This window comes from Arvicola amphibius, chromosome 3 (assembly GCF_903992535.2).
Source record: "Arvicola amphibius chromosome 3, mArvAmp1.2, whole genome shotgun sequence".
Taxonomy (NCBI): domain Eukaryota; kingdom Metazoa; phylum Chordata; class Mammalia; order Rodentia; family Cricetidae; genus Arvicola; species Arvicola amphibius.
Window position 1 is genome coordinate 4254000 of NC_052049.1, and position 23316 is coordinate 4277315.

The window sequence follows — 23316 nt, forward strand, 5'->3', positions numbered from 1 at the left end:
GGATTTGAAATCCCCGCGCGTGCGCACTGCGCCGCGGCCCGCCAGGGAGGCCGCGCCTCCGCCCCGCCGCCCCCGCCGCGCCGCCTCCCCGCCCCTCATTGGAGCGGAGGCGGCGGCCCCCGTCCCTCCCCGCGCCCGGCCGCCGCCGAGGGCGTCTTTCCGCCGCCGCGCCGCGCCGCAGGAGCCCCGTGACGGACTGACGGCCCGGCGCGCTGGGCCCGCCCCCTCGGCCGGTCGCCGCCCCTCCGATGGCCTCTCCCCGCCGCCCGCACGCAACGCCGCCGCCGCCACGGCCCCCTCGCCCTCCCCGCGCCTCCTGAGCCGCCCGGACCGCAGCCGCGCCGCGCGCCCCACCGAGCGCCGCCCGCGCCCGCCCACCCGCGCGCGCACCGGAGCCGCGCGCCTCAGGCCCGTCCGTCCGTCCGTCTCGGTCCGTCTCCGTCCGTCCGTCCGCGCGGCCGGCCCGGGGCGCGGCGGGGGCGGGGCGGGGCGCGGCGGGCGGCGCGGGCCCCGCGGGGGCGGCGCGTGGATGGATCCGCGCGTGGCCTGGATCCAGCCCGAGCAGAAGGGGCCGGCCAATGCCCTGTGGATGCAGATCTGGGAGACCTCGCAGGGCGTGGGCCGCGGCGGCTCCGGCTTCGCGTCCTACTTCTGCCTCAATTCGCCGGCTCTGGACACGGCGGCCGCGCCCGGGGCTGCGGGACGCGCAGCGGCAGCAGCGGCAGCCACCACCGCGGGAGGCCCGGGGCCGGCGCCCGCCGCGTCGCCTCCACCGCCCGCGCCCGGCCCCTCCGCGCTGCCCCCGGCTCTGCTGACGGCGCTCGGGCCCGCGGCGGACGGCGCGCGGCGCCTGCACAAGTCCCCGTCGCTGTCGTCGTCGTCTTCGTCGTCTTCCAACGCCGAGTCGGGCACCGAGAGCCCCGGCTGCTCGTCGTCGTCGTCCTCCGGCAGCACTTCGCTCAGCCGCGCCAGCGCCGGCCGCACCTTCTTCAGCTTCGCCGACGGCGCGGCCCACGCGCATCCCGGCCCACGGGGTCCCACGCCCGCCGGCTCGCCGCCGCAGCACCAGTTCCACCCGGGCCGGCGGAAACGCGAGAACAAGGCTAGCACGTACGGCCTCAACTACCTGCTGTCGGGCAGCCGCGCGGCCACGCTGAGCGGAGGGGGCGGCCCCGGGGCTCAGGCGGCGAGGCCCGGCACGCCGTGGAAGAGCCGCGCGTACAGCCCGGGCATCCAGGGGTGAGTGCGCCCGCCCGCCCCGCGGGGCCGCCGAGGAAGCGGGCACTTTAAAAACTCCGTTAGGACCAGACCTACCGGACCGGGGATTGACAGTTCGGGATGGAGGCCCGGGGGTAGATGGGGAAGCCATTCTCGGCTTCCTCCCCCTCCGGGGTAGGGAAGCCAGGGGAGCTTGCTGGGGAGCTCGTTCTTTCCTGTGAGTTAAATCGTGTATTTTAGATTTTGGTGTAGTCAGGTTGAAGGTGATGTGTTTCTTCCATTTCTTTCTTTTTCTTTTTTCTTTTCTTCTTTGGTAGCGATGGAGCTTAACCATCGGTGGACATTTAGAAGTGGGGTGTTATGTGTGCTGAGGTTACGAGCTACGTATTCTGGGCAGACATTAACAGAAAGCATCACCTGGGGAGCCTAAAAGCTGCCTAATAGCTCTCAGAATTTTTTTCCCTGTGTACTCACAGGAAGGTATCATTTTCATTTAAAAAATTTCCACACGTCCCAGAAGACCTTTAGGGTTTAGTGTCCCCAGTGACAGCAAGGTGGGGGGTGCTGGATTGGAATTGCCCCAGGTGAGACTGCTCTTGTGAAGCTATTCATTCAACCCATTGGCATTTCTGAGCGTCTAGAACAAAATATTCGTGTATACTTTGTGCGTTTCAAGGCTGGTGAGCGTGGCTTGCCTCAGTTCCTGCAGATCTAAAAGGCATCGAGCCCCCACCCTTACCGGTAACCTCAGTCCCAGGCCTTCTCAGGGAGCCAGATCTGCCCGAATGATTGCTAGACCCTGAGACTCCTTTGAGGTAACTGCTTAGGGGGCGGTTTGCGGTTTGTGTGTGTGTGTGTGTGTGTGTGTGTGTGTGTGTGTGTGTGTGTATGTGGGCATACCGATGCCCTTTAATGGGTGTGTGTTACAGTGTAACAGTTGCCCATCCTGCAACGTGTTTCACCTGGTATAGCATGCACTTCAGACTAGGAGTCGTCTGGTTTCTTCTGCCCTCTCTCCACAGTGCCAGCTTGTAGAACTTTCTGAGGCAGGTGTCAGGGACCAGATTGTGTGTGTGGTGGTGAACCTGAGGGAGGTTTCTAGACTGTTACATAACTCATGGAAATGGTGTTTCTCCTGGAAGATGGCTTGACCCCCGACACTTCTGCTTGTGTGCTTCTTAAGTACCAGCAGTGTTGTCTGTTCCTCAGCGATAGCTGTGGCTCTTGAAGTGGCCCACGTGGTGGTTTGTAAGCTGGTGGGCCTCTGTATGTTCTTCTGGGTGGGCCAGGTGTTTTTAGAGTCTGGGGTGGAGTTGAACTGGGTGACATGTAGTCTTACTGATCCCCAGACCCGGGCCCTCCTTTGAGTACCCCTTCCTGGTATACTGGTATACTGGTGTTTAATGGTATACATTGCTACCTAGGTGTTTATTCTTGGCTCCTGTCACCCTTTCTCTCAAGTCCAGTCATTGAGCAGATGCTGTCCCCTGGACCTGTGTGTCTCTTTATACCTCAAGCACATTGGAATCATCCCTGGTGGAGGCTGCCTGAGCAGTCCTAGCCTGGTGTCTTCTGTAACTGTGGCCTGGATGTGTCATTGGTCAGCATTGTCAGTGGGATGAGGTGCTGCCAGCTCCCAACTCCAAGAAGACTATCATCCCGTACCCTCCCCTCCCCCATGGGCCCCCATCTCCAAGAGAGATGAAGGCCTGAACTCAGGGGTGCTTGGGCTCTGTTACTCCGTCGCCCTGGACTCTGCCTCAGTTGGTCACTATGGTATAGAGGTCTTAAGAGGACTCTGAGCCAGCTAAGAGGTTCGCCTTGGTCCTCACTGGACCAGGAGATGCTAACCACATCTCTTTCCCGTGCCTGGTGACTCTTCCTTGTCTGTTTCAGGTGCATGTGTCCTGACTTTGTTGGGTGGTGAATCCTGGAGGAGGAGCTCTCTAGCTAGCTTGACCTGCCTGGGAGGGCAGGGTACCTCTGTCAGGTTCCTCCTGTGGGGAGGAACTAGAGAACCAGGGCAGCAGTAGAGCTGAGCCTGTGTGTTAGGACTAAAGGTGGCCCCAGTGACTGCTTCCATGTGGCTGATTGGTCGTATGTGAACCGACCTTGGGATGGCGTGAAAGAGACCTCTCTGAATCTTGTCTCGTCCACCAGCTTGTCTAGAGTGATGTGTGGGTCAGCACCAAGTCTTTGTGCTTAGCAAGAGACCGAACTAAGGTCAAGTGCTAGCTGAAGTGTGGCCCAGTTAACGGTTGGTGAGGGGCTGCCGAGTAGTGTTCTTTCTAGTCTTGGGGTGTGCCTTCCCTAGGAGACTCTGCAGACCTCCGGAAAGGAGGATGAGTGCTTTCACGGTGGGTGAGAGTCTGCAGCTCTTGCTGACCCCAGCTGCTTCTCCGGCTGGTGGGCACATAGCACCTGCGACATCCCTCAGCTCTGGGAGGAGCCTGCCCTTGGAAACTGCTTGCTGGCCTGGGTTCGTGGGACTGCTAGATTGCTTCCCACCTCGAGCTGGATGAAGAAAGAGGACGGCTTAGTGCATGAGCTTGGGGAGTAGAGAAGGTGGATCCCAGTGTGCGAACTGCTCCGGGCACAGGTTTAAGTTGAACCGTGAGACCTTTGTTTAGGACATGGCATACGTAAAGTCAGACATGCCCTCTGCATGATCTCTCCTAGAGATGGAGGCAAGTGTGGATGAGCTCTCTGGGTCCTCTTTCCCTTTTTAACCTGCTTTGCCCTGAGTGCTCACCTCTGACCCACAGTTTTATTCCTTTGCCATGGTCAGCCTCAGTGACTTTAGAAGTTGCCTCAGGTTAAAGGTAAAGCAAAGCCCTCTAAGTGTAGTGGGAGTGTGGTCCTCATGCATTTAGTCAAATCCTCACAGGTGTCTTCCAGCAGGAGTGCAGTTGGACATGGAAGGCCTTTGCATACCCATGACCTGAGTTGACTCTGTGAAGGTTGTGTCCTTCCAGGTGTGCCTGAAGTGACAACAGCCATGTGCAGCTCCTTTGAAGCTCTCCTCACCATGGTTAGTCTTTCAATGTGCTCTGCACTTGGTGATGGGGACTCATTGTCTTTGTTGAGCCTGAGAAGCCTCCAGATCAGCAGTTACAATGCAGTTGTGGTTGGTGATGCTCACAGGGCTCCATGCATGTTCTTTTTGCTGTACTCTTGGGAGAGTCAGAGCTTGACGGAGCAGCCAGGTTCCTTCTCTTCCTGCAGGGTTCCTCCTGCTTGACAGAATTAGCGGGCCTGGGAAGAAGGCAGGTGAGGGCCAGCGGGGTGTACTGTGGAGCACGGGTGCAGTCACCTTTGCCTTCGTCTCTGTCTTCCTGGGAGCTTGGGGGGGGGGGATGCTGATGCCTGGAAAGTTGGGAGCACGCCCTCTGCAGGTGACGGTGGCACAAGTGGGCATGCTTTATGGATTTCTTGCGCAGAGATCTGCCTTGGGTTGGAGAGGGAGGTGAGAATGGTCATGCTGACACATTAGCTCCTGTGCAACACTTCTCCAGCTGCCCCCATGCCAGTCTGCTAGGGTGGCTGCTAGGGTGGCTGAGGGGGTCCTGGAGAACCGCTGAGCCACTCGCCTCTCTAGTGCACCGTGGCTTGCTCGGGTTGGCTACCCAGGAGGACAAAGCCAGTATATTTTTTGGACAAGAATATTAAACAAGCTGGCACGGTGCTTTGGAAAAATGAGAGGCCTTATGGTTGGGGAGGCTCTGGGTTTGGTTCCTAACATCAAGGAGAAAAAGAATAGAAGGGAGGGGGAGACAAAAATAAAACCAGAAGCCGTGAGCGATTTTTAAACAGAAGTGGCTTAGTGCCCATGCTGTGGAAGGTGGGTCCTGGGGTCTTGCTGCCGTGGTCTTTGGATGAAAAACAGTGCTGTTTTCACTAGAAACAGCATGCTTACAACTTAAAGTATTTTTAAGTAAACTTTATAATTTTTATCTTGTTACTATATATTTTTAGTTTTGATTTTTGTGTACGTGTCTGAGTTTTTGTGCATCATATGTGCGAGCATCCACATGTCCACATTCGCTGGAGAAGGCCGCTGGGTTCCCCTGGCACTGTAGTTACAAGCAATTGTGAGCAAACACATGTGGCTATTGGGACAACCTGGGTTCTCTGGAAGAGGAGCACATACTCTTAACCAGTGGGCTGTCCATCTGGCTCCTTAAGTAGACTTTTAAAAGAAAAAAAATACATAATTTTAAGGCTTGTGCTTCAGTGTCTTGGATAGTTTTTGATCACAAATGTGAGCTTTTAGGTGTCATCTTTAAAAAAATTCATACAGAAGTGGCCTTTGGGAGCAGGGGTCCCAGTGCCCCTTGGAGTAAGAGGCTGCACCTTGGTGAGGTGGTTTGGGTCATCTTCAGGTTGTACAGGAAGAGAGCTGTACTTAGAAGGTTATCCAAGATGATCAAGTTCACACAGTTGATTTGATGGTGCAGCAAGAGTTGAAGCAGCTGGATGATCACCTTCCTGGGAGCCCTGAGGCCAAGTCCGTCAGTGTTGCATTTCCTTTAAGCACAGCTGGATGGCACGCTAACCCCAAAGGCTGCTCAGGAGGCGCAGCCTGCCCCAGTGGGGCAGCCATGTCTTTTTCCCACCTGGCGTGTGCACTGACCGCCCCACTTTTCTGTGGTCGGGTAGCAAAGTGCTGGGAACGGTTGTCTCACTAGGCACGGTCTTTGAGTCACATTGGGATAGGTTGGGTAGGCTTTCCACTCAGCTCTTACAAGGCAGGGGTCTAAGTATCAGGTGGCATGTGTCCTTAAAGCATACTCAGAAGCACATTTCTGTCCTTGTGGTACTTAGGCTCTCTCCTTTTCTAGGGGCTCCCTGTATTTTGGGCTTTTGGTCCCTTCCATCTTAAAGCCCACAAGATGCCTTAACCCTGATGTCTCCTGCAAGTTAGAGGAGACCCCTTCCTTCCAAGGGCTCACATGACTGGGTAGACCCATCCAGACACCCTGTCTTCAGACTAATGCAGTGTGATTCAAGGACTGTTTCCTAAGAACCACAAGTTCAGTGATTGGGCACTGACTGCCACATATGTAGGCATTGTTTAGTGAGGAGACAGCGCTGCTGTGGGAAGAGGAGGCCAGGGTTTGTCTTTTCCAATGTTCTGTACTTGGCTTGGACATCAGCCCATTGCAACGACTCTTGCATATTGCCTGTCCTCTGGATTGATCGTTACTCCTAGGAGATGACAAGAGCAGTGTGGTCTTCTGTGCCTTTTGCAGAAGGATCATTCTTTAGTTTCTTATTTTAAAAAAGTTTACAGAAGAACCATGTGATTGCAAAGAAACTGTATCTGAAAAGTGCCAGCCCTAAATGTCCTGCATTAGTCAGGTTGTCTTGGTGACCCACTTAAGTTGCCACTCGATAATTACAAAGTAGCCCATCATTGTTTAGTTTAAGATGTGGGCAGCACCTGATCTGCAAGCAGGTTGATGGGAATTGTGGTTCACCTATGGCCTCAGTTGCAGAATATGTGCCATGTCCTGGAGGAGCAAGAAGACCCCTCACAATTCTTTCCTTGTCCCTTCCTGACCCCACCTCTGCATGTTTAGTTCCTGTGGAGTTAGCTCCCACTGCCCCAGCCTACACTCTGTGGAGTTAGCTCCCACTGCCCCAGCCTACACTCTGTGGAGTTAGCTCTCCCTGCCCCCAGCCTGCACTCTGTGGAGTTAGCTCCCACTGCCCCCAGCCTACACTCTATGGAGTTAGCTCCCCCTGCCCCCAGCCTACACTCTGTGGAGTTAGCTCTCCCTGCCCCCAGTGTGGAGTTAGCTCCCACTGCCCCTAGCCTACACTCTATGGAGTTAGCTCCCCCTGCCCCCAGCCTACACTCTTTGGAGTTAGCTCCCCCTGCCCCAGCCTACACTCTGTGGAGTTAGCTCCCCCTGCCCCTAGCCTGCACTCTGTAGAGTTAGCTTCCACTACACTAGCTTGCACTCTCAGCACCAAAGACATACTAAGAAAGAGGCAAAGGACAAATAGACTTTGTGTGCAGAAGTGAAGGAAACTTTAGTTTTTGTCTTAGGCATTTTAAAGATTTGCCTGTGAATTCTGCAGTGGATTTAACTGCTGGACTGTTTTAGTTGATGCAGGAAAGCATGGCTAAGACCTGCAGAGCAGGATAAAAACATTGCAAGCACACAGGATGGAAAGCAAGTTGCAGAGTCGCAGGTCGCATCCAAAAGGCTTCCCACTTGGTTGTAACATTTTCCTTTTTTAAAAAATAGATACCAACAGAAAAGTTACAAAACTTGGGTAAGTTTGGAGATTAACTGGGGACCTGCTGAGTGTCCCTAGTCACCTGTGCTGTTTGTTGGCAGCCAGTGTGGGCTGGGCTACACCGAGGCTTGACACATGGGTTTCTGCACAACCCTTATCACTCGCCTTTCTCGCGTGGGTCGTGACACTCCTTTGCATTTCCACAGATGCTGCTTCACACAGCTCTGGGTTTGGCCAGTGTTTGTTTCCTGGGGGACAGCGTGGGCATAACCTTCCAGTTCGGGTCCTGGGAATGCTGAGGTCGGTTAAGGGAAACACAGAGTCAAGTTATTACTGTTTTTTCCTGAATTTGTTTCCTGTATTGGGAAGCATGCACTTGGCTTTGAGAACCTGCTGTGTCTGTCCTTTAGTTTCACCTGGGATCTCATTCCCAACTCAGCTTCTCCACCTGAAAAGTAGACCCTGTGACATCTACCTCATAGCAGTCGAAGACTTGAGTCAGCTTGTGAGCTGGTCTGCATGTGTGAGAAAGGCTGCTCCTTCCCCTGTTCTCCCCTCAGGAAATAGAAACCCAAAATGCGCTTTGTGTTGCCAACAGGAAAAGCCTTCCTCTTTTTTTTTTTTTTTTTAATAGGCAAAACTACAGACCCAAAGTTCCACGTCTTAGGGAGGGGAGGAGGATGTAGACTCAGCTGAGACCAGTGTTGACACTGGGCAGTTCTGGGATAGCTCCACCCCCCAGAAATCTGCAGTTGTATTTTAACTGCAGACAGCACCTTAGTGAGTCTGTTCTGTGTTGTGTGCATGTGTGGTATAACTGGTGGTCGGTGGGTTATGAGATCTCAATCTTGTGCTCAGAGTGTGTGTGGCAGGATATGTCCCTCTTCAGTGGGTTTGTAGGGAAGACACAGCAGGGGCTGAAGTCCTGGGCAGAGGACGGCACACTGTCTCTTGTGGGTTATGGGCACTGGCTGGGTGTGCTGGCCAGCACCAAGAGAGTGGCCAGTGCAGGTGAAAAACTGAGTTGAAATTTAATTTATTGATTGTTTTGTGTAGTGGCGAATCAAGCTGAGCACCTTGAGCATGCCAGGCAGATACTCCGCTAGTGAGCACCCTCCTGAGCCCTTATTTAATTTTAGTTAAAATTTAAATGGCCTTGTGTTTGGACAGTGCTGACTTTGTGCAGCTCGACGTTCCGTTTGAAATAGTGTGATTCAGTCAGTTGCTGAAATAAATTGAAACTCAACAGCAGTAAAAACTGTGTTGCTCAGCAAGTTGCTATGGAGAAAGCGCTAGAATCCATGTTTCTGAGTTTCCAGTGCAAATCTTTTATGAAAGGCTGATGATTTCATGACTCGAGCAGCGTGGAGTTGGAGAGTGTGATGGAGCGACTCTGAGGGTTGGAGCACTGCTGGTTCAGCATGCAAAAGATGTGATGCCTGTTGGTATTTTACCCCGGGGTCACCGATAGCCTTTGTGGTCTTTCCCTGTCTCAGCTTCCCAGTCCCATCTCCCAGCAGCTCGTGTGCACAGCATTCTTGGAGGCTAGTGAGCCCTGCACTTTCCTCTTTCACTTTCTGGATCACAACCAAAAATGGGCACCATTTCTTGTGTTTTACAGTCACGGGCACAGCCTAGACTGGCCAACATGGTCTGACAGAGAGCTCTGCACGTGGACATACAGGTCAGTGCTCTTGATGAGGGAGTTAGCTTCCTCCAGGCTAAGGATTTAACAAGACACTAGGCAAACCCGAAGATAAGTTCATAAGGGACCGTGACTGTTCCGAGGAGTCCCTTTCCTAATGAAAATGGACGTGTTCAGACCCTGCCTGTGGCTCCTCTTGTGTGGGTACTTGACTGCAGGGGACAGAGGAAGCACTTCAGGACTGGATCTTGCTTCCCAGGCTGTCTTAGGGTTGATGTAAGGTGCTGACTTGCAGACTTGACTTCCACTGGAAAAGCCGGGTATTCTGCACTCCTCCTCAACAGCTCGTTTTAACGAGATGAGAGAAAGTTTTGAGAGACTGTTAGATCTTGTCCAAGGATCACCTAAGAAGTGGTAGAACTGGGCTCAGGCTCCTTGCCTGGCAAGTCCATATACTTCATCAGTGCTTCCCAGAGAGGGTGTGGGAGCATTTGACTGCAGAGCCAGAGGCATGATTTGGTGACATGGCAGAGGCAAGAGGTATGGTGAAGTGTAAGAAGAGTATTTTGGTCACAGGCATCTTCTCTAATCTAAGCAGCATTTTAAGAAGTGAGAGACAACTACGATGTGGCGTCCAGACGTGAAACAGGCACTTGGCATGGTCCGGGAAATAGAAGGAATTCTGAGTGTAGCTACCAGTTTCCTCACGCGTCAGTCACCAGAGACTAGTGCGCACACAGAAGCAGGGTGGCTAGAAGGAATTGTTACTGGCCCTGCTGACCTACACCTGGGTCAGGCCTGTTGTCCATGCCTTTATTCAGTGTTTCCTGCTGTCCTTCAAGATGCTCCCAGGAGGCATGGCGCTAAGCAAAGCAGTCCACCCAGAGTGGCACAGCTAGTGCAGCAGGCTGTCAGGGCAGCCCGGGCCCACTTGACAGCTAGGGTTGCCAGAGAGGTGAGGCTGACAGGGGCAGTACCTGTGAGTCCTGGGCTCTGGCTCCTTGGAGAGAGGCCAGATGCGGCCATGACTGCTGGGCTTAGAGGGCAGGACTCTGAATGCAACTTCTCACAGATCCAGTGCACGACTTGGCGCTGTGCTTTGCTACTAGAGTGGCCTCCTTCCTTGCTGCCCAGGTTACGGATGGCCCTTCAGAGCATTTATGCCCATTCATTTAGTCATTGCTTTTTAAGAGTGGACCTCAAACTTGGGGCTGTTCTCCTGCCTCAGCCTCCAGTCCGCTGGAATTACAAATCTGAGTCACCATATCTGGCACCAATTTTAAAATAATGATGTTATTTGTGAAGTTGATTCATTTTCTTAAACGTGGGAGCTTTGAAGTTAGTCCCATCACCCAGAAATCACCAGGTGACCACAAGTATAGATGGCATTCTCTCAGATCCTGTAGATGACACTTGGCGCCATCAACAGCAGATTCACTAGAGCCATCTTTATTTAAACTTTGGTGAATTGTTTCTCTTGCTTCAGTAAGAGCTGGTCAGTTTCAGATAGAAACACAGGTTTCTAAGAGCTACTGCCAAAGCTCAGAATGTAAACTGAAGAAACAAGGCACTGATTTGCTCTCTTTGTGGACTGAGACTTCTGGGTCTTCCTGCCTACTGACGGTACACAAGGCATTGCTGTGAGTTTGGTACATCTACTAGCATTTGTTGAGCTCTCACTGAGCCAGCATCCCAGGCCCTGTTCTCAGGACTACCTGTGTGGATTCTGTGCAGATTCCAAGTTGCTGTCCTCTGTTGCTTTCATTAGCTTGGCAGGGTCTGCCCTGCTTCCCCGAGGCATCCATGTATTCTGGCTGGGTTCTGGGTTACCATGCTCTGACCGTGTCTGGTTTTCGCCTGCTGTGTGGCCTGGTGGTACTGCACAGCGGCCACTGCCAGTACTTTTTTGTGTAGGGACTAGATGGAGCATTTTTGAAGAGCGGGTAAGGGCTGCTGCACTGCCTGATGGGTCGCTTGGCTGGCTTTCCATCTCAGAACAGTGCCACCACCACCAGGACCTTGTCTTCTCTGGTCTGAAGATAGATACTAATTGCTCACCTGTCCAGAACACCTCTGTCCAGTGAGGCAGATTTTTCTGGACTCAGATGCTGTGCGCTGCAGACTGAAGTTGCCCTGCAGAGTAGGGAGGGGCTCTATCATGTTGCTGACACTACCTTTCTGGGGTGGCAGTATCTGATGTCTGTTCATCCTTGGGTGCCTTGTTTTGACCCCTGACTTTCCCCTACATTAGTGATAGGTTCTTTCTGGTTTTTCTGTGGAGCTGGCAATGAGGTGGTTTTCTCTGTCTTTAATTTTTTCCCCTTCGGGGTTGACTGTTTTTATGATACCATTCATCTTTCCCTGCCTGTGCACAGCGTACTTTCCCCCACTGCTCATCTTGATACTGCCTTGCTGTGGATCCTGTGGGAGTAGCTCCCATCCTTAGTCCACCTGCAGTTCTGAAAGTCTGCCTGTGCCCGGAGGATGATCGTTCTGTGGCCTGCAGGGCCCAGATACTGGGCGGCAGAGGTGCAGACTGAGCTTTTTCCTGGGACCTGAACTTGGCTTTGAGTTGTTTCCGCTTTCCAGGGCTCAGTGCTCTTGGCTTCTCCCTGGACTTCCTAGAAGGCCTGGTGGCCTCTTGTTTACAGTCAGCCCCTGGGGACAGAGGCTGCTCCAGGGCTCCTGCACTCAGACTGTGATGTAGGGATGCTCCTCCCGGCAGGGTTTCCTTGCCTGGGGCTGCTGTTCCTGTCTGACTGCTGCTTCTCCTTCCAGCCCCAGCCTCAGCAGCAGCTCCTTGGAAGGAGGGCCCTGGCAACTCATCCTGAGCCACACAGCACATTTTGTGTTTGTTTTTTATTCGTTACCCCTCTCCACGAGGAAGCCCCTTCCAGGAGAGCAGAGTGAGAGCAAGGGTCTGGTTTGTCCTCTGCGGTACCTGCCACAGAGTAGGTCCTCACTAAGTAACTGGAGCATACAGGTTGCTTCTGCTTTTGGTTCTGAATATTGGCAGAAATCTTTGGGCCTCTTGGGTTATTTTCTTTTCCCCTCTCTTAATCCCTGCTCTTTCTATAGTTTTGGTAATTTTCCACCCTGATAGGGTCCCCTTTTTTCTTACAAGCTTCATCTTGTCATCTTGCATCTCGGCTAGGGGCATGGCTGCAGTGGGGCTGGTGCAGAGTGGATGCCAGTGATGCCAAGTGCTCCACGACCAGTGTCGCTCACACTGGCGAGAGCAGCGCTCATGTTCAACCAACATGCTTCTTTCCTCAAGTCTGGATGCAGCTGCAGCGCTAGCTAGTCTGCAGTTTCTGGTCTTACGCCTCTAAGGAGGTTGGGCAGCTGGGCTGTTGGGGTGCAGTCTGATCAGCTCAGTGCATGGAATTGTGGGATAGGTTTTTAGGGCCCTGGCTTTGCAAGTGGGATGGGGACCATCTGGAATGACTTCCTATAGTAGTGACCTGCAGAAAGTGTCTGCCAAGTCAGAAGGAACACCACCAGCCAGCTTTAAGGTAGTGGCTACGAAAGGTGGGGTGTTGGTGGAGATGCAGGCCTAAGGGTGCCTTCTGCTTGATTTTGGTGTGCCACTGGCAAGAGTGGTAAAGCGAGGGTTCTATTAGTGTTTGAGGGGATCAGGATCATAAAGCAGGAACTTACTGAAAAAAATTTAAAAGAAACTACCCATCATTCCCCTACTGTTGACCCAAGTGTGTTTGTTTCTATTTTATAGTAGGGCTACTCTGGTAAGTAGGGCTACTCTTGTAACAAATGTGTCATTCTGTGCTTGCTTCTTACAGTCTAGTTCTAGGTCAACATTTCTTACCGTCATAATTGTAAGCTGTTTTTCTTAACTATTGGGAATCAATATCCCTTTGTGTGGAAGGGTTGCTCTGAGGTGGTATTTCTCAGTGAGGTGGGTGCTTGTTTCTGTGTTTGCTCCAGTAGCCATGACATGAAGTGGAACTGAGCTGTGTCCTCAGATTTAGTGCAGTGGCTCAGTTGTCATCTGAGTGCCAGTACCACTGCTGCGTTTCCGTGTGCTCTGGGCCTGAGCACTGGGGCTGATTTCAACTGGTCCTTCTGTAGGGACTGAGGGGCTGTAGCCGTGGCAGCTCTGCCAGCACTGGCAGATTCTCCATGATGTGCCTGCTGTTGAAGCTAAGTTCTTGCTTTGCATTATAAGAAAGAAGCCCGCTGAGTGGCTTTAGGACTTTTGCAGTGTCCTTGGGTTTTCTCTGCCTGGGGTACAGTCTTGGGTCACCAAGGGTACACATGGGCACCTCTCAAACCCTTGGTTAGACTATGGAAAGTTCTTGGACATCGGTTTGTTTAAAGTCAGACTGACAACATTGGTCACAAAGCTGCAGAGCCCTCCCTCTCCATCCCCTGTGTATACTAGTTGGTATTAACAGGTTAGAGCCTAGAATCTCCTGATGTGGGAATTGCCCAGATCAGATTAGCCTGTGTGCATGCTGGTGGAAGATTGTTTCCTAGTTAATTATGTGGGAGAGGTGCCCACTGTGGACAAGCCGTTTCCTGGGCAGGTATTCCTGGGCTATATGAGAAGTCTAGCTAAGCATGATCCTGAGTAAACCAGCAAGCTCCCCTCCCTCTGGCTGCTGAGTTCTGGCTTGATGTCCCTCACTGATAGGCTATGACCTGGAAGGAGGGCCACATAAACCCTTTGTTTTGACTTAGAGTGTTTTATCACAGCAACACTTGACCCTGGCCTCTCTTGGTGCCCACAGGGAGTAGCTGTTGCCTGGAGAGACCTTCCTTCTCTCCTGAGCTTCCCGAGGTCAAGCCCTCACACACCTGTAGTACAGCTGTCATCCTTCCCGCTGCTTGTGCCTTCCCCTTCCTTTCAGAGCCCCCTGTAGAAGATAGGTACCAGCAGCAAGTGGGAGTTCTCTAAACACCCATGGGCCCAGTTCCAGGCGACTTCCTTCTACTTGTTTTGAGCCTGCAGTTAAAAAAAGGTGTTTGATAGTATGAGTCAAGATTTCCTAATTTGTTTCTGATTCAAAGTTTACCAAATTTGTCCAGATACTAGTTGTCTTGTGTCATAATTAAATAAGTGATTTATAATTAATTCATTAACTATGCTAGTTAATGATGCTTTAAAGAAGATTATCTGCTCTCAGAATAGTGGAAGTGATTCATTCATTCTCTCATGGATACTTGTACTTCCTATTTTCTTAGCAGTCCATTTCTTCTGGTTAGTAAGGAGGTAACTGCAGGTCAGTACTATGTGAATCAAAGAAAGCTGCAAGACCTGTCCTATCTGGCTGCTCTGTGTACACCAGTCGGTGTTAACCTACTGTAGTCAACTTTAATTGTTAGCTTCACAGGGTGTGTGTATCAGTTAATTCCAAATATTTTTACCAAGGTGCTGTTTCCTGGCTAAAGTGGTGCCTAAAGGAAAGGGTTTTGGTTTCTCAGAAGCTACTGATTTTAAAGGTTTTTGAGATTGGGCATGGTGGTGCACACCGTTAAGGTCAGCACTTGGGAGACAAAGGCAGGTGGATCTGTGTGAGCTTGAGGCCAGCTTGGTTGGCATAGCAAATTTCAGGTCAACCAGAGCTATGTAATGAGGCCATGTCTGAAACCAACAAGAACAAACCCCTAAACAAAAGCTTTTGAAGACTAAAGTTGGAGGAAGGGAGAGAATAATTGATAATTGAGGACTGTTGCCAGTGTTTTGTGTTGGAAAAGACCGGGAAGGGAAATCAGCACTTGAAGTCAAGTACGGTCCTAACATCACTTTCCAGCAGAGCTGGGAGCTGATGACTGATGGGCTCTCTAGGTAAAGGAGGCAAGCGTTAACAGTTGTAGAGCTTTGGACCTTTGGGGCCCAAGAGCTGTGTCTAGGCAAGTTGAGAAGCCATGGTGCTAGCAGCTCACAGTTTGTGTGTTAAATGCTGTGGACACATCCAGGGAGGGTCACCCATTAATCTGTGTGTGTTCTTTCTCATTTGCACACACTTTCTTTCTCTTTTCTCTCAGATTTACCTTATGTCTTATGTATATGAGTATCTTGCCTACATGGTCTGTACACCATATGGGTCCAGAAGAAGGCATCGAATTTCCTGGACCTGGAGTCCAAATGTTTAGAAGCCTCCGTGTGGTGCCGGGGACAGAACCTGGGTCCTCTGCAAAAAGCAACAGATGTTCTTCACCCTTGAACCGTATCTTCAGTTCCAACCCTATTTTTGTTTTGGTAAAGGCACTGCTGTCACTCAGCATTTGGGTGTTTTCTTTGTCCCTTCTTCCTGTGGCTGTGGTGTCTAAGCCACCCTTGTTGCATGCCGTGACTGCCTCTGCTGCACATTTCCTTGTGTCCTTTACTCGATGCAGTGCAGCTGCCGGCCTAGGCTTGAGAAGAAGAGCGGCACCTTAGGACAGCTTAGATGTTGTGCTGGTTGGGGGTGGAGAGCCCAAGTCAGAAGCTCTGGGACTTGCGGAGCAGAGAAGGAACCAGCTTTGCTAGGGAGGAGCAGGAGGAAGGCATAGGAATCAGGAGCCCAAGGTACCTGCTTCACCTGGCTTGGATTTGCGAAGATTGTTTGGATGTGGCACTTCCATAGTTGAAGCTGTCCTCCCAGGGTGGCCATTGCTTTCCTCAGTAGCTGGGTTTGATTTGGTTTGGCTTTGTAGCTGTGGTTGCCTCTTCTTACAAACAGCTCAGTAATCTAGGCTCCATGTCCTGATTTGGGTATTAACGGCAGAAACCGATAGAGCATACAGAAGAGACGTGAGAAAATCTGTTATGTTTTCCCTCCGTGTTCTAAGGTGGTGTCATGTAGTCCAGGCTCGATTCGACTCTCCATTCTCATGCTCTGTCTCCAAGTGCTGGGATTATAGATGTGGGCTGTTGGAGGGGGGCTGCTTGTTGGTTCTCAACTGCTCAACCCTGAAATAATCACACAGAAACTATATTATTTAAATCACTGCTTGACCCATTCGCTTTAGCTTCTTATTTTCTTACTCTTTCATCTTGATTTAACCCATTTTCACTAATCTGTGCATCACCACAAGGTCATGGCCTACCAGCAAAATTTCAGCGTGTCTCTCTCCGGTGGCAGCTCCATGGCTTCTCCTGACTTCTCCCTGACTCTACCCTTCTTTCTCCCAACATTCAGTTTAGCTTTCCCCGCCTAGCTCTGTTCTCTTATAGCTCTGCTGTAGGCCCAAAGCAGTTCCTTTATTAACCAATGATATCCACAGCATACAGAGGGGAATCTCACATCAGTAGGCCACCACACTTAGCCTGCCATTATTATTGAATGGATTTGGACTTTCAGGAAATTGATTATAGACAAAAACTATTTTTTTTAATGAACTTTAATTTTCAGTAGAAAATACACAACAAAAGTCTGCTCTCTAGTATTCCCATGATAACTAAAAGCTCACCAAGAAGCCTTTGGTCTGGCCATTTCTGCCCTCTTAAGAACAGCCACAGAGTGCCCAGTTCAGGCACTGCAATGCTCAGTGCAGTCCCTGTCCTCGGTGGACCTGGAGCTGTGCCTGGCCTGTGGGCCAGATGTCATGGTTGGTATCTCAGAGACAAGCATGGTCCCCCTGGTTACAGTGCTCCTTTTCTACACTGTAACAAGAGCAAATGGAGTACAAAAGTCAAGATGCTCAGGGAACCCAGCAGGTGTAGTGGTGGCAGTCACTTCCCAGGCACTGGTGAAGAGGACTGAGACCTGCTGACCTGCTTTCCCAGGTCACGCAGCCTGGCAGTTGGCGAGTGGCAGACCCAGTGTATGAAGGTGAGGTTCTGACACAGTGAATACACAGACCTCTAGCACACCGCTTTGCATTCTTCCTTCTCTGCAACTGGGGAGGCTCCAGGATCTAGGAGTGGAAGTAGAGTCCCACCAGGCTTCCAGGCCATCTGAAACCAAGAGGTTTCTCAGCGCTGTCCCTTAGGTGGCAGCTGCTCACCTACCTGCACAGGGGTGACTTTTCTCACTGGGCAGTGCTGACCACAGGCCTGCTGGACAGCAGAGGATTAGTATTGACTCCCACTGGCTGTGGGATGCTACCTCCATAGCCCAGGAGGGCTGGAACAGATCCGTTTTTCCATGTCTGTTAACAGCTGCTGTCAGTCATCAGGTGTCCTGCCCTCACTGACTCATTGGTGGTGCTGTGGTGACCCTGCTTCCTTCCAGGAAAGGCCAACAGGAGTCTTGGCTTTTGTTGGACTCCTTTGTCTTAGTTACTGTTTCTTTTGCTTTGCAGACCATGACCAAGGCAACTCTTATAAAGGAAAACATTTAACTGGGGCTGGTTTACAGTTTCAGAGGTTGGTCTAGTCTGTTGTTGTCATGGCAGGAAGCATGGCAGTTTGTAGGCAGATATGGTGCTGGAGAACGAACTGAGAGTTCTACATATGGATCAGTAGGCAGCCAGAGGTGAATTGGCTTGAACTCCTGAGACCTCAAAGCCACCCCTTAGTGGCACACTTCTCCTAACAAGGCTAAACCTCTTAATAGAGCCACTTCCTATGGGCCAAGTATTCAAACCCATGAGTCTATGGGGGATTTCTCTTTAGACCACCACACCTTCATCTCAGAGGAGCTGAGGCAGTTCAGCGGCAGTGTCCTGTTCTGAGAACAGAGCTCACATTCTTTTTTTTAAAGATTTATTTAGGCCCAGAAGAGGGCACCAGATCTCATTACAGATGGTTGTAAGCCACCATGTGGTTGCTGGGAATTGAACTCAGGACCTTTGGAAGAGCAGGCAGTGCTCTTAACCACTGAGCCATCTCTCCAGCCCAAAGCACGTTCTTGAACGACTTTTCCCCAGAGCAGTGGTAATGTTTGCATCTAATTTGCCATGATTTCAGACAGATAGAGTGCCTGTTCTCCTCACTGATAAAACCACAGCACTGGAATCAGGACACCTGTGTTCTGCAGGGCACCACTTCTTGCTCGGGCACCTGGGTAGGTTGTGGACTTCTTTACCTTGGAGAAATGCTGGTCATTCCCCCTTGGCCCTGAATGAGTGATCAGACATCCGACCACACTGTTTTACTGATGGGGTGCCTGCTGTAGACCAGAGGACTTGTCCAGCTGTCCTCTCTGGAGTATCAGGGACAGTCCTCTAGGTAACTTCACCTGAGGGAGGAAGCCCGGCATTTGAGGCCTGGGGAGCAGAAAGGTGATTGTTTCATGCTGTTGGTATTTCAGACACAGCTTAAAGAAGGTTGATTGTATATGCTGCTTTGCTAGTGAAGACTTGAGTCACATTTTGGCCATTGAACCTCTCTGTTTACAAGACGTGTGAGTGTAGCCAGCCTGGGAACTATGCATGAGTTTTTAGTGAGTTAGCCTTAGTGTTCTGCTGTGACTTTGGGCCAGTCATTTAATTATCTTCTCTGTCTCTGGGTTGGCCTGTCTCTGAACCTTGCTCTCAGTTTGTGAACACTACTGGTCTCATCCGGAGCTGCTGAGACCTGGGGCTGTTGGGCTCCTGGGGATGGATGTTCATGAATCTTTTCTGTCTCAGGTTGTGGGTGTTGCCTATCATGAGGCATCCTGTGTGATTCAGGAGCCTTGCTGGGGTCTGCTGGTTTGGCTGGCTCTGTGCTGCACTATGTTCATTGGAAACTGCCCTTGCTATGAGTGTGCCTCTCAAACTTACATCATTTTGAATGTATCTTTAAAGGCTAGTCATCAGTACACTGATGTCTGTAATTGACAGGAATTTATATGTGGAGATGAACCATGCTGTGAGCTCTCATGTACTCCAAAGTTTTTATTCTGTATTTTCATAGAAAAGAAACTCAGGGCTAGAAAGATGCCTCAGCAGTTAGGAGCACTGGCTGTTCTTCCAGAGGACCTGTGCTTGATTCCCAGTCCACTACTGTCTGTAACTCTAGTTCCCAGAGATCTGATATCCTCTTAGTAGCTCTGAGAGTACCATGTGTACAAGTGGTACGCAGACATGCCTGCAAGCAGAACTCCCATACACATTAAATAATAAAAATTAAATAAGCTAGATTTTAAAAAAGTTTAATTTTTATTTTATGTGTATGTCTGTGTACCACGGGTGTACCTTTGGAGACCAGAACAGGTCATCAGGTCCTCTAGAATTAGATTTACAAAGGATTGTGAGCAACCATGTGGGTGCTGGAAATCGAACCTGGGGTTCTCTGTAAGAACAGCAAGTGCTCTTAACCACTGAGACATCACTCCAATCCCAGAAACTAGATTCTGAGTAGCTCCAAATATGTTTTCACCTGTAGCAAAAGGTAGGATTCTGTTTAATTGTAACTCTCTTGTTTTTCTTTTTTATTCACCAGACTTCATGAGGAGATAATTGACTTTTATAACTTCATGTCCCCTTGTCCTGAAGAAGCAGCCATGAGAAGGGAAGTGGTGAAACGGATTGAAACTGTGGTGAAAGACCTCTGGCCAGCAGCTGATGTGGGTGTCTTCTGTGTCACCTCACACACACCAGTCAGTGTGAATGCCCTGTAATTGTTTTGCCAGCTGTTTCCACACACATCCATGCTTCCCATTACCCTGGATAGAGTGGCTCTTGAGGCACAATCCTGGGTAGCACCTGGGAACTGTTTAGAAAAGCATTTTCCACTCTGCACTGCTGAATCAAACTCTGGAGTGGTCCAGCCATTGGTTAGCTCACCAGTTCACAGTTGGTTGAGGACCTAAATTAGCTTGAGAAATTAATTCATATTTATATTTTCATTGGCATTTATCTATTCTCTCCCTCATTCTTGTTTTAAAATCTTAAGGTTAGAAATCTCACTCCTGCCTCACCCCCTGCAGTCACTGCATTTTGCAGCATATAACTTGTTTCATTAGAAATTGCAGGTCCAAATGGAGCATGGTGGTGTATGTCTTTAGTTCTAGCACCCAGGAGGCAAAGCCTATGAGTTCGAAGGTAGCTTGTTCTGCATAGTAAGTTCCAGGACAGCCGGAGAGCTACATAGAGAGACTCTGTCTCTAAAAAACCAACACAAGACAGTGTTTTATAGTACCTCACTTTTACATGGATGAGTAAGTATCTGTGGAAATGAGGTACTTGGTTGTAGTTGTGCAGGCACCCTGCAGTTTCCCACCTGACTGGGCAGCTAATAACTGTGCCTGGATTTTGATACAAACATAAACTGATTTTCTAGTGTGTAGCATTCCACCTACTCCCTCCCCTACTTCCAAGCTGGTTTGTTGTTTACTTGTGTTTTGCAAGGTGGGAGCCTGCTGACTCGAATCTGGGGTGTTTTCTTTCAGGTGCAGATATTTGGCAGCTTTAGTACAGGTCTCTATCTTCCAACAAGGTGAGTATTTATTGGGTAGATGGTTCTGTGTGCATCTGAGGCTCCAATAGCCAGCTGGAGAAGGATTGTGGAACACAGAGGGATGCTAGGCAGAAAGTGAATTTTAGATTATTATTAAGGTATCAAATTGCTTTCTTGGCTTTTTTCATCTTGCATTTAATTTTTTATGGAATAGAAATGTTGGGCATTAGAGACAGATGAATGGGAACTGTCTTAGTCTCGTGCTACTGTAATACCATAAATACCACAGTCTAGCTGAATTGTAGACACTGCTTTAGTCTCCTGATACTGTAGCATAGTAACCACGGTCTGGCTGAATTGTAAACATTGTCTTCACTCTCCTGATACTGTAACATAGTAACCACAGTCTAGCTGAATTGTAAACACTGTCTTCACGCTCCTGATACTGTAACATAGTAACCACAGTCTGGCTGAATTGTCAACACTGCCTTAGTCTCCTGATACTGTAACATAGTAACCACGGTCTAGCTGAATTGTAAACACTGTCTTCACTCTCCTGATACTGTAACATAGTAACCACAGTCTAGCTGAATTGTAAACACTGTCTTCACTCTCCTGATACTGTAACATAGTAACCACAGTCTGGCTGAATTGTCAACACTGCCTTAGTCTCCTGATACTGTAACATAGTAACCACGGTCTAGCTGAATTGTAAACACTGTCTTCACTCTCCTGATACTGTAACATAGTAACCACAGTCTGGCTGAATTGTTAACACTGCCTTATTGTTAACTCCTGATACTGTAACATAGTAACCACGGTCTGGCTGAACTGTCAACATTGTCTTCAATCTCCTGATACTGTAACATAGTAACCATAGGTTGGCTGAATTGTAAACAATAGAAGCTTATTTGGCTCTCAGTTCTGTGGACTGAAAAGTCCAAGATTCAGAGGCCACAATTGGATCAAACTCTTCCTTTCTATAACTACCCCACCCATTTGTCAGTGGTCTTGATATCACAAAGACAGTGCCCAGAATTGGTTTCCCCTCAGAAAGGTCATCATGCAAGAGTCAGAGACAATAGCACAGCTGACTGGAAAGCGGTATCTGTTTCACCCCTGTGGTTCTGGGGGCTTTGAGGACCTTTTCACTCTTGCTTTTCATAGTTACACGAGTCAAGCTATGTTCAGTGCCCAAGGCTTAGGTCCTTAGTGGGTTCTGCTGCTGCCTTCAGTATAGTGGCCACATGCGGTTGGGCTGGCCTCCCACGTGTGGTGTCATTTCCTGCTGAGGTGTTGTGACCAGTGTATGTTTCTCTTCTGTCCAGTGACATAGACCTGGTTGTCTTTGGAAAGTGGGAACGTCCTCCATTACAGCTGTTGGAACAAGCCCTTCGAAAGCACAACGTGGCTGAGCCATGCTCCATCAAAGTCCTCGACAAAGCTACAGTGAGTATGGAGGCCTGACACCTCCACTTGAATAGGAGTCCCCACATAGTGCCAGCATCCTCTGATCTTCCTGGTCATGGTTACCGCCCACATTTAAAGATTGTCCTTTTGTGGTATATACATGAAAGTGATCATCTTCATGCTTGACCAGCTGAGAAGCTGTCCAGTGATAACTGGACTTTTTGACATTTGTGAGATCGCCACCCTTGATGCTAAAGGACAGAATTGTGTCCATGTGTGTTCGAGGAGTAAGAAGAAGAAGAGGATAGCTTAGGAGAAACTAGCGTTCCTTGTTCTGTTGTTGGAGTGCAGCTTAGGGATCTGTGTGGCTGTGGTTTTCATGTGGGAAAGACAACATGCTAGCTTACATTGCAGGATAAAAACCAAGAGTTCCCTTTGCTACCCAGAGCTGTGTCTGCATAGGAAGGGCTCCCATCGTAACAGCTAGAAGGTGGGACTGTGCCTAAGGCTTTCCAGCTGCTGCAGGGTGGCTCTCCCTACTGACCATCCTCCATAATATCCGTGGGTTCAGATCTTGGCGTGCAGGGGCTTTGTGTGTGGTGCAACCTGTGTGTTTGCTGCAGCTGCTCCAAAACAAGTATGGCAGTGTTGCTGCTTACTGCTCCGTGTGTCTGACCCTGCCCCAAGGCTACCGAGAAGAAATGGTGTTTATGTGTGGTAGTGGTTTCTTAGAGTGCATGTGCAGGTCAGGCCTTCCCACAGGAGTCTTCTTTTTCAGGCTCTTGCTCCCCTCTGACTGTCCCACTTCAGAGTCAGCCTACAGGAGCAGGTGCCATGGGGACCTGACGTGAGGACAGTGGGGGGGGGGACACGTTGGACGTCTTTTGGGTCTCTAGTGACCACTGACAGAGCCTTTCTCTTTAAAACTGCCCTTGAGGACTGCTGATTCCCTTTGTAAAGAGAGGAAGGGGAATGGCTGTCTGGAGAATGTAGATGCCAAAGCCGCTTTTTAAATTAAATCTTCGCAGGTGCCAATCATAAAGCTTACAGACCAGGAGACGGAAGTTAAAGTCGACATTAGCTTTAACATGGAGACTGGTGTCCGGGCGGCAGAGTTCATCAAGAACTACATGAAGGTACTGCTGTTACAGGTCCCATGTGGGATCCTGTTACTCCTTTTTCTCATGAATGTTAAAAACCTTGGAATGGGGCATTGTTAGCAATACAGAAGGTTCAGTTATGAGTGCCCTGTAATGGAGTTTCTAGAGGTACTTGAGAAGCATGTAGCTGTTTTTCTGATTTACTTTGAGTAACCACTTCCTAACATTGAGTATCATTTTAGAGAGCTTTGGGGAAATGTTCTTTCTGTTAGTGCGCATCCTTGCTCCTGGCTCAGGGCCACATTCACAAGTTTAGGTCGACATTCCTCCTGTGGGTCCCCTCCCTTTAGAGGCCTCAGTGTTGGGGAATATTATTTTCAGGTGTGTGACTTTTGTTTATGCTGCATTTGTTTAACTCTGTG

The 23316-nt window shown here is 50.2% G+C and overlaps 1 protein-coding gene across 5 annotated transcripts in view; it reads left to right on the plus strand.

Moving 5' to 3' along the window:
* Positions 1-529: 529 nt before the first annotated feature.
* Positions 530-23316, plus strand: part of Tent4a (terminal nucleotidyltransferase 4A) — a 34196-nt gene continuing 11409 nt past the window's right edge. For 2 of the 5 annotated variants that reach the window (XM_038323061.1, XM_038323062.2), the window contains exons 1-5: positions 530-1239; positions 19428-19551; positions 20377-20423; positions 21713-21833; positions 22823-22930. In XM_038323061.1, coding sequence (XP_038178989.1) covers positions 530-1239; positions 19428-19551; positions 20377-20423; positions 21713-21833; positions 22823-22930 — 1110 coding nt within the window. Of the gene's footprint in view, positions 1240-2014; positions 2034-4228; positions 4250-9092; positions 9152-19427; positions 19552-20376; positions 20424-21712; positions 21834-22822; positions 22931-23316 lie in introns of those variants that run through there. The other 3 variants (XM_038323066.2, XM_038323064.2, XM_038323063.2) reach the window with 3 other exon arrangements.